This window comes from Dreissena polymorpha, chromosome 1 (genome assembly GCF_020536995.1).
Source record: "Dreissena polymorpha isolate Duluth1 chromosome 1, UMN_Dpol_1.0, whole genome shotgun sequence".
NCBI classification, from domain to species: Eukaryota; Metazoa; Mollusca; class Bivalvia; order Myida; family Dreissenidae; genus Dreissena; species Dreissena polymorpha.
The window spans coordinates 122,885,146-122,899,910 of record NC_068355.1 but is presented as its reverse complement, the minus strand read 5'-3'; the positions used below and the strand labels follow the sequence as shown (position 1 = coordinate 122,899,910).

General features: G+C 33.7%; 1 protein-coding gene and 1 pseudogene across 2 annotated transcripts; one reads left to right on the top strand and one right to left on the bottom strand.

Annotated features, from left to right (window-relative positions):
* The first annotated feature begins 88 nt into the window (after window positions 1-88).
* On the top strand, window positions 89-5,923 carry LOC127847609 (putative ATP-dependent DNA helicase Q1; annotated as a pseudogene).
* On the bottom strand, window positions 2,587-13,106 carry LOC127847989 (uncharacterized). Of its 2 annotated transcripts, XM_052380246.1 has the most exons (9): window positions 12,991-13,099; window positions 10,237-11,257; window positions 9,282-9,452; window positions 8,905-9,077; window positions 7,921-8,062; window positions 5,886-6,058; window positions 4,818-4,969; window positions 4,193-4,461; window positions 2,587-3,875 (listed from the first exon to the last, which is right to left on the bottom strand). In XM_052380246.1, the coding sequence occupies exons 6-9, from the start codon at window positions 6,039-6,041 to the stop codon at window positions 3,655-3,657; spliced, it is 798 nt and encodes a 265-aa protein (XP_052236206.1). In that variant the 5' UTR covers window positions 6,042-6,058; window positions 7,921-8,062; window positions 8,905-9,077; window positions 9,282-9,452; window positions 10,237-11,257; window positions 12,991-13,099; the 3' UTR covers window positions 2,587-3,654. The 2 variants fall into 2 exon arrangements, with proteins under 2 accessions (XP_052236206.1, XP_052236216.1); XM_052380256.1 differs by lacking the exons at window positions 8,905-9,077; window positions 9,282-9,452; window positions 10,237-11,257 and having other exon boundaries at window positions 12,991-13,106.
* Window positions 13,107-14,765: the final 1,659 nt, after the last annotated feature.

Here is a 14,765-nt window from a genome sequence, read left to right as displayed (position 1 = left end):
GTTATTTAAAGAAATTTTATTAAATTATGTTTAAGGGTGATTTCAAATGTCTATAAAGAAGAATTGCAATTATGAGAAACATGTTTATCTGTCTTACTTTCGCTTTCACAATTCAATCGTAAACATGGCAAGTCCAAGAGATATCATACTTGAGGTTGCTAAAAAGGGAGGATTTCCCATGCCACTCAAGGAACTGCAAATCGAAGCGTTACTTTGTGTCATTGAAAAACGTGACATTATGGCTATACTCCCAACAGGTTATGGTAAAAGCCTGATTTACCAGCTGGCACCACTTATCCTTAAAGATTATTATAATCTACAGAAGTCTGTTTGCATCGTGTTGACACCTTTGAACAGTATTATGCAAGATCAGATCATTGCACTGCAAAAGATTGGAGTACAAGCCTGTTGTGTGGACTATAACTGTCAGGGTGGTCAAGCATTGTTTGATGATGATGATGATGAAGGGGGTGCTAAATCAGATGGAGATGTAATATTAACGGTCCCTATGTCCGATATTGCTGATGGAAAGTTCACATTGGTGTATTCTCACCCTGAGGCGCTTTTAAGCACTGATACGGGGAAATCCTTGATACAAAATTTGGAGAATAAAAAAATAATTTCGTGCATAGCTGTAGACGAGGCACACATGATTCTGGAATGGTAATTGTTTCTATTATTTATACTGATGTTTAATACATATACACATGGCTGGTAGATTTAACACTTGAAAAATGGTGATGAAACAGTTACCTAATCCACCCCTGATCCAGGTCTCCAAGTCACCTCACCAACAAAATTTCACCTACATGATTATAGCCATTCACTAAGCAAATATGAAGATATTCAATGAGTAAGATATGTGAAATACTCCAGAGTTTGGCAGTTATTTCACCTATCTTGATTTTAAATTTGATCCTCAAACTGATCCTGGATCACGTACTAATTCCAATTTCAATTTCAACTACTGAAATGCTTGGAAAATTTACATGTGTATTCCGTTTGATATTCTGAACAATTAACCCTTTGCATGCTGGGAAATTTGTCGTCTGCTAAAATGTTGTCTGCTAAATTTTTAAAATTAGCATTTTCTTCGATTTTTTTTTCAAAGAATACTATCAGAATAGCAAACAGTTTGGATCCTGATGAGACGCCACGTTTTGTGGCGTCTCATCTGGATCCAAACTGTTTGCAAAGGCCTTCAAATTCCGGTTCCAGCGCTCAAAGGGTTAATGAAGAACAATCTTTAATGAAGTATGACTGAGTTACGATAGAACTTGATCCCGATATAACTTTTGGCACTTGATCCTTTGTGAACATGGGGCCAGGTGATCACTTCAGGATGCATTTTTTTTAAAACAACACACACAACTGAATAATATGTGTTTATTAATACATAAAATACATATATAAGTCCAAAAGAGGTATAATGATAAACACAATAATGACATCAATAATGCTGTACTTTTTTATAATGGTTTATGATTATGACAATGATGGTCAGCTGACAATCATTTGAGACACTGCATACAGTTTTCTGCTCAACAACTCTGAATTGACACTTGTAAGAACTACACAGTTTTTAAAATAAGTTAAAACAGGGTCATTATCCATATTTTTTTCACTGAAAATCTTTCATACTGAAAAGAGCAAAACCATGGGATAGTATTATGGACCTATGTCTCTGGCTCATTTAACCTGACAGATAATTGATTTCCAATCCTGTGCATTTTATGTCATGTTTTTCTTTCACAAATAAAAAACATTCAATAATACAAGTTGACATGAGGTGAGGTAGCAACAATTGTAAGATTGAATGACAAAAATCTAAGTAACACATATTGAATTTCACTTAAATAATTCAAATAAGACAGGAAATTTTACTAATAACACTATTTGTACCTCAATTTCATCAATATCAAAACAGTTTTATCATATACATGTACTTATAATTATATACACGGAAAAGTACAACACGAATTTATTTATAATATTACGTTAAAATATTATTCACAGTTAGGCTAAGAAAATAAACCTGTCACTCATGACCAGAACAACCAAGACTCACACAACTTTTGTCACTAGTGGCTATTTTAAAACATTATAATGAATAAATCATGCAAAACAAGTTAAAAGCTACACAATTTTTAATAGTTAACACAAATTGAAAATAAATAAGGAAGTGTTTGCATATTTCTCATATCTAAACAAGAGATGTGTTTGTCAGAAACACAATGCCCCCTATTGCGCCGCTTTGAATCCATATCTTTGACCTTGAAGGATGACCTTGACCTTTCACCACGCAAAATGTGCAGCTCCATGAGATACAAAATGTACACATGCATGCCAAATATCAAGTTGCTACATGTATCTTCAATATTGCAAAAGTTATTGCAAAACTTTAACCTACGTTAAAGTTTTAGGTTAAAGTTTTGGGACAGAATAACAGACAGACAGACAGGCAAAAAACAATATACCCCCGATCATTCGATCCGGGGACATAAAAATGATTGCATGAACAAGACTGACATATGCTTCATCAATCACATATTACTATGAGTGAAGTAGACCACTCTCCATTTGCACATATGTGCCCTCACAAAAAGATTTCTCCTTTTAAAATACTTAACCTGATAATACAAATGCCATACTAGTAACTAATGTTTTCCAACAATTTTGGGTAAAAATATCCAGTGGAGTAAGTTCATATGGTGACAACTATTCATAGAAAGTTCTCACTGTTTTTGCTTCTGATATTTGGGTAGAGAAAAAATGGATGTTATATAGTTAGATGAAAAGTAGAATTCTTGTCTTTTTACATAAATGTAATAACATGCATTCTTATGTGATGCCATGGTTATAGGTCCAGTAAATGCAATAAAACTTTTTTTCTGACATATTTTAGCAATCAGACTGTAAAAATTGTAAATGGTATGAAAATTGATACATATTTCTTCAACAATTAATATCAAAATATTGTGCATCTGGTAGAAGGAATTGCTGGTTGCTAAAATCAAATTTTTGATGGTCTGTGCTCAATATTTACACATGATTTATTTTACAGGTTACAAAACAATATTAATGTTCCATTAATATTAAGCGCCATAAACCATTTCTCAGACTTCAGGTGTGTTTTTTTATGTTGTTTTTTACACAATTTAATTTTCATGTGCACTTAAGTTAAAGAAGGATACAAAACTTTAGTGCAAATAGCAAAAAGCAAAAAAACCCACATTTTTTTCAATTCTGCAAAAATAAGTGTTGAAGATCTGACTACAAAAATCAATTTAACGAGTCCTTATTGGCATTAACAGCATCCCTTATTAGTCTTCATTGTCATCAAAAGCAAGCTTATTAACTGCTCTGGAGCTGTGCCTGATTATAAAGTCCTTTAATTTGTCTTTGTTCACAGCACCAATCACATTTGATGAAATTTTCTTAAAAGGATTCATTTGTCTACCCTTCTGATAGTTGAAAGGCCTTATTTTTCGAATTGCATCCCCTAATCTTGAAATATCTTCTGATATTGACTTTCTGGAGTGTCTATCTTTATGTGTCTTGCTTCCTTCTAGTCCATTTACCATTGCACTGATTACAGGTGCTGCCTTCGTAATTCTTAGCATAGCTTTATCACTTTTTCCGGCTCCAAGTCCTCTAATTACGTGTTTGACAAGACGAATATGATTCTCCTGTAAACAGTGGAATGAATCGTTTCATAAGAATTGTAATCATGTCTATATCACCTGATTTTATTGCATCATTGAACATGATAAAATCCATTGCAACTCTGACAATCCCAAGGCTGTATGAAAACACACCATCTTCTGCTTCGTCAGTTTTACAATCTTCAGGCACTCTTATGCGGACAGCTTCACCTGAAAGCCAAACAAAATTATTTTTACAATAGAAAAGCTGTCATCATAAACAAATAACTTAAAGATACAATTAGTTGTAATTTACCTCTGACTGATTAGACTGATATATGTTAAAAAAGCGAGTTTCCAATTAAAGGTTACACATACCAGGAAATAATATAATATTTTTGATAAAAAAAACAAAGAAAAATCAAGACGAGGCATTCAGTAAATGCACATGATCTGGATTGGATGTTTATTAGTGAGTTTTGTGAAACAAAGCCCAAATTAGGTCAAGGTCAAATATGGGTTTGAATTAAGAATTTATATTTAATTACCATTTATGATAAGATCAATGGTTTTCCCGACATCTTTTGAAGGCACCGTAACACAGTACAAATGGCCACTGCGCCGAAGGTATATTTTAGCATCTTTTGGAGCAGAGTATGGGCAGAACAGTGTATCCACCACTTTGGTCACTTGCTCCTGTAACCACTGCTTCTTCCCTTTGGTATTAGAAGTCTTCACTTCTTCCGGAACCAGAGACCCCAAGTCTGTCTTGCAATCAGCCCCCCATCTTTTACAAGCTAACTCTATCACAAGAGCTCTGAAAAGATATAAAATAATTAACAAACAATAAAATAAAAGCTACAATGACAGGGCCTAAGACATTACTGTTAATTGTATTACTCTGAGCCATCACCAACTCTAACAACCCTGTGTTAGCCCTTATACTAAATGATGAAACCACTGTGTCAACATTTATTATGTTGAATCGCTGGTAATAGCAAATGGCAAACAACTACAGTCATGCATAACACTGAAGTGCCAATTTTCTATGTAAATCTCTTAATAGGCATTCAAAATATATTTCTATAATTTTGCTCAAGCAAGAACCAACACAGTTAACGGATTTTATGATGATAATGTTAATTTATAATGACAGCATATAAGTGTACAAACCTAGTGACAGTAATGAGGAAGTCTTTGTGTGATTCATATCCATTAGCCTTAACTTGACCATTAACGTTTGTTCTATGAAGAATTGCTCTGTACTGGGCAAGTGATCCCTCTTCACGAGCTGTTTCTGGTATGTAGAAGGTTTTGATGATTTTCTGAAAATACATAACACACATTTTGTTTCATTTCAGGGGACAGCAGTTTCGACAAGACTTCAGCAGAATAGGTTCTGATCTCTTGGCAAGGTTTACTAACATTCCTGTTCTCGTGTTCACTGCTACAGCTTCACCAGATGCTCAAAAGAAGATATGCGCAAGTCTTCAACTTAAAACTGCAAAAATAGCAATGAATCCTGATAGACCAAACATTAAATATATTAAAACTGAACGACCGTCTTCTTCAAACACACAAGACCATCTGGATGAGATCCTTACTCCTATGGCTGAACAGCTTATCAAAGAAAAACATCAATATCAACTTACTATCATGTACACGGACACATATGTAATAAGCTATGTCTATGCTTTCTTTGAGAAAAAATGGGTGACCTTCAGTATGTGGGAGATGCCGTGCCGGAGAACAGACTTTTTGCTCAGTACCACCAAACATATACAGAAAAAATGAAACGACACATAGTCAAAGAGCTATGCAAAGAAAATTCGAAGATCAGACTCATATTTGCAACTGTAGCCCTTGGAATGGGACTAAATGCACCAAATATCAGAACTGTTATTCATTACAAGCCACCAACTTCCATCGAAAAGTACTTCCAGGAAACTGGCCGGGCCGGAAGGGATGGATTACCAAGTACGGCAGTTATGTATTATAACAATACTGACATACGAAGAAATCGACCAGGAATAGAGCGGCAAATGATACAATATTGCAAGAACAGTTCAAAATGCATGAGACTATTAATGCTGGAATGTTTTGGATATTCAAAAAGTGAAAATATTGATAACAACTTGTGTTGTAGCATTTGTGATAAGAATCTCCAAACAACAGTTGCCTAATACAAAACAAGAATTAGCCTATATGAAAACTTTCACTATAGAGATACCATTCACATACCTCTAACAAGTCTTGCTGAACATGAAATAGTTCTTCGATGACTGGAGACAACTGGTCAAACCTCTCTGTTCGACTGTGAGTACCAGATCTCAGAACGCGTGCCGAATCAAATGTTACCCGATTCAGCTGATCACCACCCAGGGGAATACTGGCCATGTTGTTAAACTCATCACCTGAAAATAACCAAAACAAATAATTAATTGTTGCATTTTATTTGTTTCATAAAAATACTAATTTGTTTCAATGCACATTCTTGTAGTATTTTTAAGTGTTATGTGCGTATTTTTCCGAATAATAGAGACACTTATAAATGGAGAAGACAATTAACTTTTTTCCTTGTTTTCGCTCTGTTATTGTATTCATAAATGAAAACTTTGAGCTTTATGTATATAAAACAAAAATGCTTAATATGGTGTTTGTGAAACAGAAAGCCAGTAAAACATTTTCATTAGTATTAGCAATAATAAATACCATTTCTGACACAAATATTTTTGTAGAATGGGAATAGTGTATAACATAATGATGTATATTGTAACTGAAAAGAGTTTCAAACAGTTTATCAAGCAACTAAACTGTAATACGTTGCAACATATTAGGGAAAGATCTAGGATCCGATATGGTACAGGGTGCTGCATAAAAGGAGCAGGGTGGAAATTTGGACCAAAAATTTTCTTTTAGTTTGCTATATCCAGGGTACTCATTAGTCAAATGCATGTGATCAAGGGTTTAAAGCACATCTGCTGCATTTTTCATTAAATATTTGGGAAAATTAAATATTTTCATAATTTTTTGTTGGCCAGAACAGAGGGGCAGGAGGGAAGAACAAAAAAGGAGCAGGTTGCAGCACCCTCCTGTTTTACTTTAGATCTTTCCCTAGACATACATTGTATATAACTAAAGCAAAGCAAAAGTGTGGCCGTAACACATGCTTATTACGTCATATTTTACTAGTACGCGAAGCAGGAAAGTGTAAACATCGTTGAAAATTTTAAAAATCCATGTAAAGTATCTTATTTTTCAATTGACTTTAATGAAATAAAGACGAGACTTTTGAGCCGACACAAAACCCCCATAAAAACACAAACTGAAATTGATAAAAACGGACTAAATATTTCAACAAAAGCATGACACGTTGTGCACATTTTCCTTCTTTCTGGGGGAATTTGTTTTCAAATTAGGGAAAAAATAAACCTTTGGGGTCAAATTTTTGGCCTCAAAAATATGCCCTGTAAAGAATATGGAAAAACAACAATAACATGAACTTGGAAACTGTGGTCTAACTCAAACTAAATACCTCTTCCAGCAGATGTATATAATGACTCTTTGGTTCCTAATATAGTGTCCATTATCTGAACACAATTAGGTTATGACTTTGGGTCTTTCATGATCACCTAATTAAAAAAAAAACCATGTAGCTTAGTTCTTAACTATTTACTAGTATATATATATATATATATATATATATATATATATATATATATATATATATATATATATATATATATATATATATATATATATATATATTCTTTAGGAAAATATCTAGGACCACTTAAGTTATACAGGGTGCTGCTTAAGTGTTAACCTTTTAGTAAACACTTATTATTAGTAAATTCATTTGCATAAAAAGACAAGACTGTGTATTTTGGTGATTAGTTAACATGGCAACATAATTGGTGTATTTTTAACATGTCCATTATGCTGTTGCTACTTGATTATATTGTTAACAGGTATTTGATTAAAGAAATATTCCTATTTTAAAACAGTTTTGCTTGTTGTTTGAATAATGTTTTAAGTGTGTTTTATTCTAGAAAGTGACCATTTTTCCTACCAAAAAGCTGTAGGGTTGGTCATTTTTGCAAACTACAATGTTTACAGAATCTCAATTAACCAAAAAGTCAAAATGTGATTTTTGACCACAAGACTGATTTTCCCAGCTGCGGTCACATATAATGAAGTTAATTGTCAAAATGTACAAAATTTTCATTTAGCCAATTCCATTATTCATTAAATCCTATTTATTTGTCCTACTTACAAACACTGGATGAACTTGTGATGGTCTATCAACCACTTGTCTGTATTTATGGTCCACAAGACGAGGTGTTGCCGTAGAAAACATGGACAATGGCTGTATTTCTTCTACCAGTATCCGCATGACAAGCTGAGTACATCTTTTCCTACGAATAAAGAAAATCAAAGCGCTGAAGGCACTGAATTTGTTCGGCATCGCTGTTGTATAATCTTAGACGCAACTCAGTTTTCAAAATTATGTTATAGCTTTTTATATCGCAAGTTTGAAATGACCACAACCCATTCAAATTTATAAAGAGCTTGTCTTAAAGCACTGGTCAAGATGTGGGGTTTTTTCAAATCATTAATAAAAAGCTTTAAGCTTCATTTTAGGAAAACAGGGCTTAATGCATATGCATTAATTGTCATCCCAGTACCAGAAACTCTCTTTAAACAAAAAACAACACAATATCAGAAAGTGTCGTCCTTGATTAGCCTGTGCACATTGCACAGGCTAATCTGTGTGCACAGGCTAATCTTTTATGACATGCATTAAGCCCCGTTTTCCTTGAAAGCAGCCAATATGTACAGATTTCAATGACAAACACTAGACTGGCCAATGTTGTCTTACAAGCTGTTAAATACTTTTGAATACATACACACTTTGTAGTGTACCAGTGGAGACTATAAACAGGCAGATGCGGTGGATAGGCTAGGATCGTCTGCTTAATTTTACTGCAGTTATCCATACAGGTAGTGGTAACGGTTCCTAGCGTACTTAACGCAGCCTGACTTGAAAAATTGTCTCTACATTATTTGTGAGCTAACACTCACATATAAAAAATGAACATTACCTTATGTAATTATCTGAATTGAAAATGTATTGCTGGATTACAAACAGAAAGGTTGCAAATCAATTAACATGGTTAACTGTTTCTTATTGTTCTTTTCTTCACTCACATGTTGTATTTGCGCTACTTTCAATCAAGTTGAAAAAATAAATGAATACCTTAATGCTTCATGTTCGTTTGAAGACAAGAAGAAGATGGTAGGGTCAGGTCCTTGGGCAGTTATCTGTTTCGGTTGTGTGCTCAGTCCTTGAAGATCTCTTGGGTCAAATCTGTCGATAAGGATCGACCAATGAGTGTAGTGAAAATCTCTGTTTCCACTACCAAGCCTGACCTGTGGAAAATAAATTCATATTGCTCCTGTTGAATGTACAGACTCTATCTGTTTTAATTGTTGTTTTCTCAATTTTTTATCAAAATTATTCTTATATATTAAATATATATTTATATATTAAATATTGTTAAAGTGCAACAAATAGTAAAACATTGATAAAATTATACAGCTTAATTAAAGTTACAAACATATTAACTTCCTAACCTGATAAGCTTTTATGTGCCCGTCAATGTTATCAACTGTGATTTTGATGGTTTTCCCAATAGCCAAAGCAGAAACTACATCCCGACCATTTATTTGTCCAAGGTCATCCAACATTGGCAGCTTGCTTTTTGTAGGTATTGACATTCCCAGATTGTGTAAAAACTCCATGAGCTGGAAATGAAATTTGAAATCTCAAGCATTGTTTGATATTCAACAACACTTAAAGCTGCACTCCATAAACTCTAAATCAATATGTTTGACATTGGCATAGGTTGCTTTGAACATAAATGATTTTTATTCAAACTAAAACTAATTTGTATTAACCAAAAAATGTATGTTTTAAAGTTCTAGGGTACATGTATGACTAATTGTACATATATGTCCGTTTTAAATTGGTAAGAGAAGAAATAGAAACCTTATCTACAATGTAGACTAGTAGTTTAATATATATATATTTATATAAAAAAGCCATCTATGGAGCGTGACTTTAAACTACAGATACATCACAGGCATTCATGATAACCATTGATTGAATCTTCATGCAAATTACAATTATGTTTTAATACCGTCATTATGTGCACATTTTTGTATGAAATTATAACAGACATTTAAAAAAAGTTCACACAATAGTGTGAGCTGTTACAGCAAAATGGAAAGAACATGACTGCAATTACATGTGTATAATACATTGTTAAATATGATATAAATTTATAATAAAGTACACATACATAATCCAGAATGTAAATGCCAACCATTCCACAGGCTTATAAACTAACATTTTGAATCCATTAGCCCAACATTTTTCTTTTAATCTGTTTGTGTAGTGGATATAGGAGTTATCTCTGAAATTTTACTAGCCCATCACACATTTTAGGGGCCATGGCTAATTTGGGCTAAAGCTAATTTATATCCCTGTTACATGTTAATGTTTTAAGGCCAGAATAAACATACTTACTCCATTCCCTGCATTATATCTTATACGTGATGCAGCACAGCTTTTTGAAAGGCAATCATGTGGTTGTTCCGTAAGTACATGCCAAGTGCATACATAGCTGCTATGCCATGTTTTTTCTCTGGAACTGCAAGATCCATTGGGCAAGACAGGGTTATCAGAAACTGCAACACCTTCGGACATTTCAAGTGCATTTCTTTTACAATGTCACTGAAAAAGGTTTCAGGTTCTAGTTCTGACACCTTTGTCCTTAAAACAATTTTGTCTTTTGTTCCACAGATCCTGTTTAGTTCTCCAGATAGTCGTTGCAATAAACATAGATATAGTCTTTCATTTACAGAAGGGAGATCAAGAAGTTTTTCCAAAACAGTATTAACACTTACAGTGTCTTTTGATGATTGTTCAAATATTGTTATGACACTTTTCTTTTCGTTAACAGTAATTTCAGGAGGCATCAGTATTTTCTTCTTATGAAAACTGTATGGATTATTAAGATCTACATTTTGATTTACGGTTGTTGAATACAAATGGTCAAGGCTTTGTGTTTTTGTTTTGCTTGGTATACCAGAGTATGAATGATCAATGCTGCCTGATTTTGGACTAATAACTGAATCAATACATCTTGATGGAGATGGAGATGTCATCTTAAAAAGTGCCCTTGAACTTTTTCTAGATTTTACTGGTACAGTTGTGTCCTTGAACTTCTTAACTACTGGAGAAACAGAATGCATAATTAATCTCTTTGTTCTATCCTCACTCTCCTTTAGTTCTTTCATGTTCATTTGTAAATTCAACTTCATTTCTGATAGTTTGTCCAATATTTTCAAACATGTGTCACAAACCAACAGATTTTCATGTCCTACTTTCACAAGGTCTTCAATATTGCAGCCCAGACATTCAAACTGTTTTTTCAGTAGTATGGATCGCATAGCTACATTTCTTAAGTTTTTTAAATGTCCTTGAGATGAACGATTACAGGTTAGACAGGCCCTCACTGACTTTACTGGAGTCGCTGTTTCCATGGCTACAAAAGACAATAACATAGTATTAACAAAATCTGAGCATGACCTTTTCACAGGCTTGTGGTCTTCAAACTGGATATTAACCACCGCATGCCAAATCAAGTTTGTTAGATAAACTATATACAAATGATGTTTAAGCATACACTTAATACAGCATAGTTAAAGCAGGGCTTTTTCATGCTGATTTTATAGCCGTTATTCAGTCATATTCCCAATGGCAAAACATACCTTTTTTCCAAAATCCACTAAAAACATTCCCAATGGTGAATGGATAGTTTCAGTTTTCAAAGTATAGAAATAAAAAGATTTTCAGTGTAGAAAAAGGACTGGTAGGTTGAAATAACCATTTTTCTGATAGGTTTTCAGTTTCTATTTTATAACAATTAACTTAGAAATTTTACTAATAATATTTACCCAATTTAGGGTGAATTGACACTTCAATTCCCAATTTCAAGGGTATGGGTCATGTTCCCAAAGTAGGGTATACCTAAGGTAAAGGAATAAATCAACAAAGTTTAAGCAAGAAAGCTTTTGTATTATGCTTACAGGGGGATAAATGCAGCAAAAAGTTAACTGGAACTGATTGAATTAGTTATGTTTTGAAATGTGAATATGGATATAGGAGGCTTTATAATTTTCAAATAAACTTTTTGCTGATTGATAACAAATGCCATGACAATGTTTTGAAATACTAATTATATTATTATTATGTAAATGATTTTTAATAATTCTCTAAAGGGTGAACTTTAATTGGCTATTTTTGACAAATAACTGCATATGCTGTCTTGCCTAATCTGTTATCATACAAAATAAATTTTACCCTTTATTTTTACATCTTCTCACATTAACACTAAATCCCGAAAGAATTATCGTGGTAAAAAAATTCAAAGTTTTTTGCCGGGTTATTCTAACCTGGTGGACTGACTGTACAATATCATACCACTTTCGGAGACTTACATGTAGTACCACATAAGAATATGTGTTCAAACCTATGAAAATGTGTAAATGCTTTAGTTTAGAATAAAGGTGTGATATACATGTTGAGCAATATAGCAACTCATTTTGCTGTAATAAATTATTATACAATCTGAGAAAATAATTACTAGTACATGGGAAAACATCTTCAATTAGCATTAATGTGAAAATACTGAGCAAAGGCATGGGATTGAACCCACGACCTCCAGAGTGGTAGTCAGACACTTTAACCACGTCGCTAAAGATCTATCCCAACAACAAGGCTGTTGGAAGTGACCTTATTTCACTACACTCTTCCCCCTTTTTAATGTTTCAAGGCCCAGACACGCCCGCTACAGCATGTCTTGCATCCGCATAGCCCTCCCAGACACCATTGAACAGCTCAGACCCATTCCCGCATTCACAGTTCTTTTTTGCCTCGTCGCCATTAATGTGAAAATACTGGGCTCAGGCCGGGAATTGAACCCACGACCTCCAGAGTGGTAGTCAGACACTCAAGAGCTAGCCCAACAGCAAGGCTGTTGGAAGTGACCTTATTTCACTACAGCTTTAAGGTGTGTGGTTCATTGTTGTAAAATACTATATAACATTACTATGACATTGACACTGACAGTTAATGTAATATATCAAATAGCTTTTTATTGGTGATTTATCGTATTTCATCTAATTAAACTTACAGCCAAACAATGTATGCAACAATAAATAATAACTACAACTTACATGATTGTAACTGACAATCAGTATACTCATATATTGTTACCTTGAACGTTGACAAACTGAGATGATGTCAATCGGCAGCCATGTTGAAAAAGTAGTGCTACCCACAATTCCTTTCGCGATAGTACACAGGTCAGTAAGACCGGTGTGTACACAATGATGTATGTTAGTTCAAAACAGTGTGTCTCTGTATTAATGATTTTGATATTGATCAAATTTCAAACCGTATACAATTAAAATACTGAAATTAATTGATCACATAGTAAGTTAATGCTTTGTGTGATGACATCGTTAGCACTTTCGATTTGCATGTGTGCAACATGGGTTTGTGTGAACTTTCGATTTACCTGTATGCATACTGGTAACAACATGGGTGACTCAATTTACTTGAATAAACACATCGATAGTCTGACGTCAGCCAACCCATTGTTAAATAGCTATGGGCTCTTTACAATATGGCTATTACATATTAAAGTGGCCTTTTCACAGATTTCGGCAAGTTTTGAAATTTGTCATTAAATGCTTAAATTGATAAATGTCAACATTGAATCTAAGAGCTCCAGTAAAAACAAAACAAGAATAAAATTAAAGAATTTAATTTTGTTAATTAAAAAAATGTTTCAGATTCGCAAAGCTTCGTTTTTGTGAGGAAACAGTAATACTGAACATTTACCATGCTTCAAATTTCCATAATATACATCTTTTGACGTTTTAAAAACCTGAAAATTATAACGCGTTCAAACGCGAAACGATTGAATAATTTGGAGAGTTCTGTTGTTGTCCTTAAATCTTGTGACACAAAGAGGATTGCTTATAAAACATATAAAATACATCCCTCATTGTATGAGAACGGATGTCCGAGTGGTCTAAGATTTAGACCTTTACTCTAGGGGTCAGTTGTTCGAGCCAAGTTGATGGTGTGTGTTTTTTCTTTAATTTTATTCTTGATTTTTACTGGAGCTTTTAAGATCCTATGTTTACATTTATCAATATAAAGCATTTAATGATAAATTTCAATACATGCAAAAAAGTATGAAAAAGTCCATTTAATTTACAATGCAAAACTATAACACGTTAATATTCGTTAAAACTCTGTAACTTTTAAGTAAGTAAAAGTAAAACCTGTCAGTCAGTTCTGGGTACTTACATTATAGTGTTTCGTTAAGCAGTAACACCATCCACAAAAAAACATCGTGAACGCTAGCGATCCTCTTTTGGAAGATCGCTAGACTATAAATGCGAGGCTCGTGTGGTCATATTTATGAATCGTCCGAATTGCATTTGTGCTGGTTTATCATTAAATAATTTTTACGACCATTAAGCCCTTACGTTTGATGCAAATGGTAGTTTTCAGTTCATAGCGTAAGCATGGAAACGTTATATTTGAAAAACAGCTTAACTAGACCAGCTGTGAGTAGGTTAACACTGACAAGATTGATATTAGTGAGCGACTTTTGAAACCAACTGAAATAGTCTGAAAACGACCCCCGCCCCAACCCCCATACCCTCGCGCCACAATTGCACTGCTGGCAGCAGGTCGTTGCTAGAGAATGTATTATTATTCATATAGTGTATGTAAAAAACGGAGAAAAGCACCAGTCAACTGTTAAGTATGTAACATTAACAAAGGGCAATATCCATGTTATCATAGTACCATTAGCTATGGCTCATGTTCACAGCAGCTCCTTTCTGTCATAGGATGAACTAATACAATTTTATATTTATTAAGTTCTAAAAAATCTTAAAAACCTTTTAAGTACCAAGACACTATCTTTTAAAATGCAAAGTCAAGTCCTATTAGTATTGTAGTTGTAGTAT

What these genes read in the sequence shown, in the direction of transcription:
- LOC127847989 (XM_052380256.1), bottom strand. Translation starts at nt 6,041, where the DNA reads ATGGCCAGTATTCCCCTGGGTGGTGATCAGCTGAATCGGGTAACATTT. An exon ending in TTCAGCAAGACTTGTTAGAG is followed by an intron (nt 4,970 to 5,885) that starts GTATGTGAATGG and finishes ATGTATTTTCAG; the next exon opens with AAAATCATCAAAACCTTCTA. An exon ending in CATTGATCTTATCATAAATG is followed by an intron (nt 3,876 to 4,192) that starts GTAATTAAATAT and finishes TTTGGCTTTCAG; the next exon opens with GTGAAGCTGTCCGCATAAGA.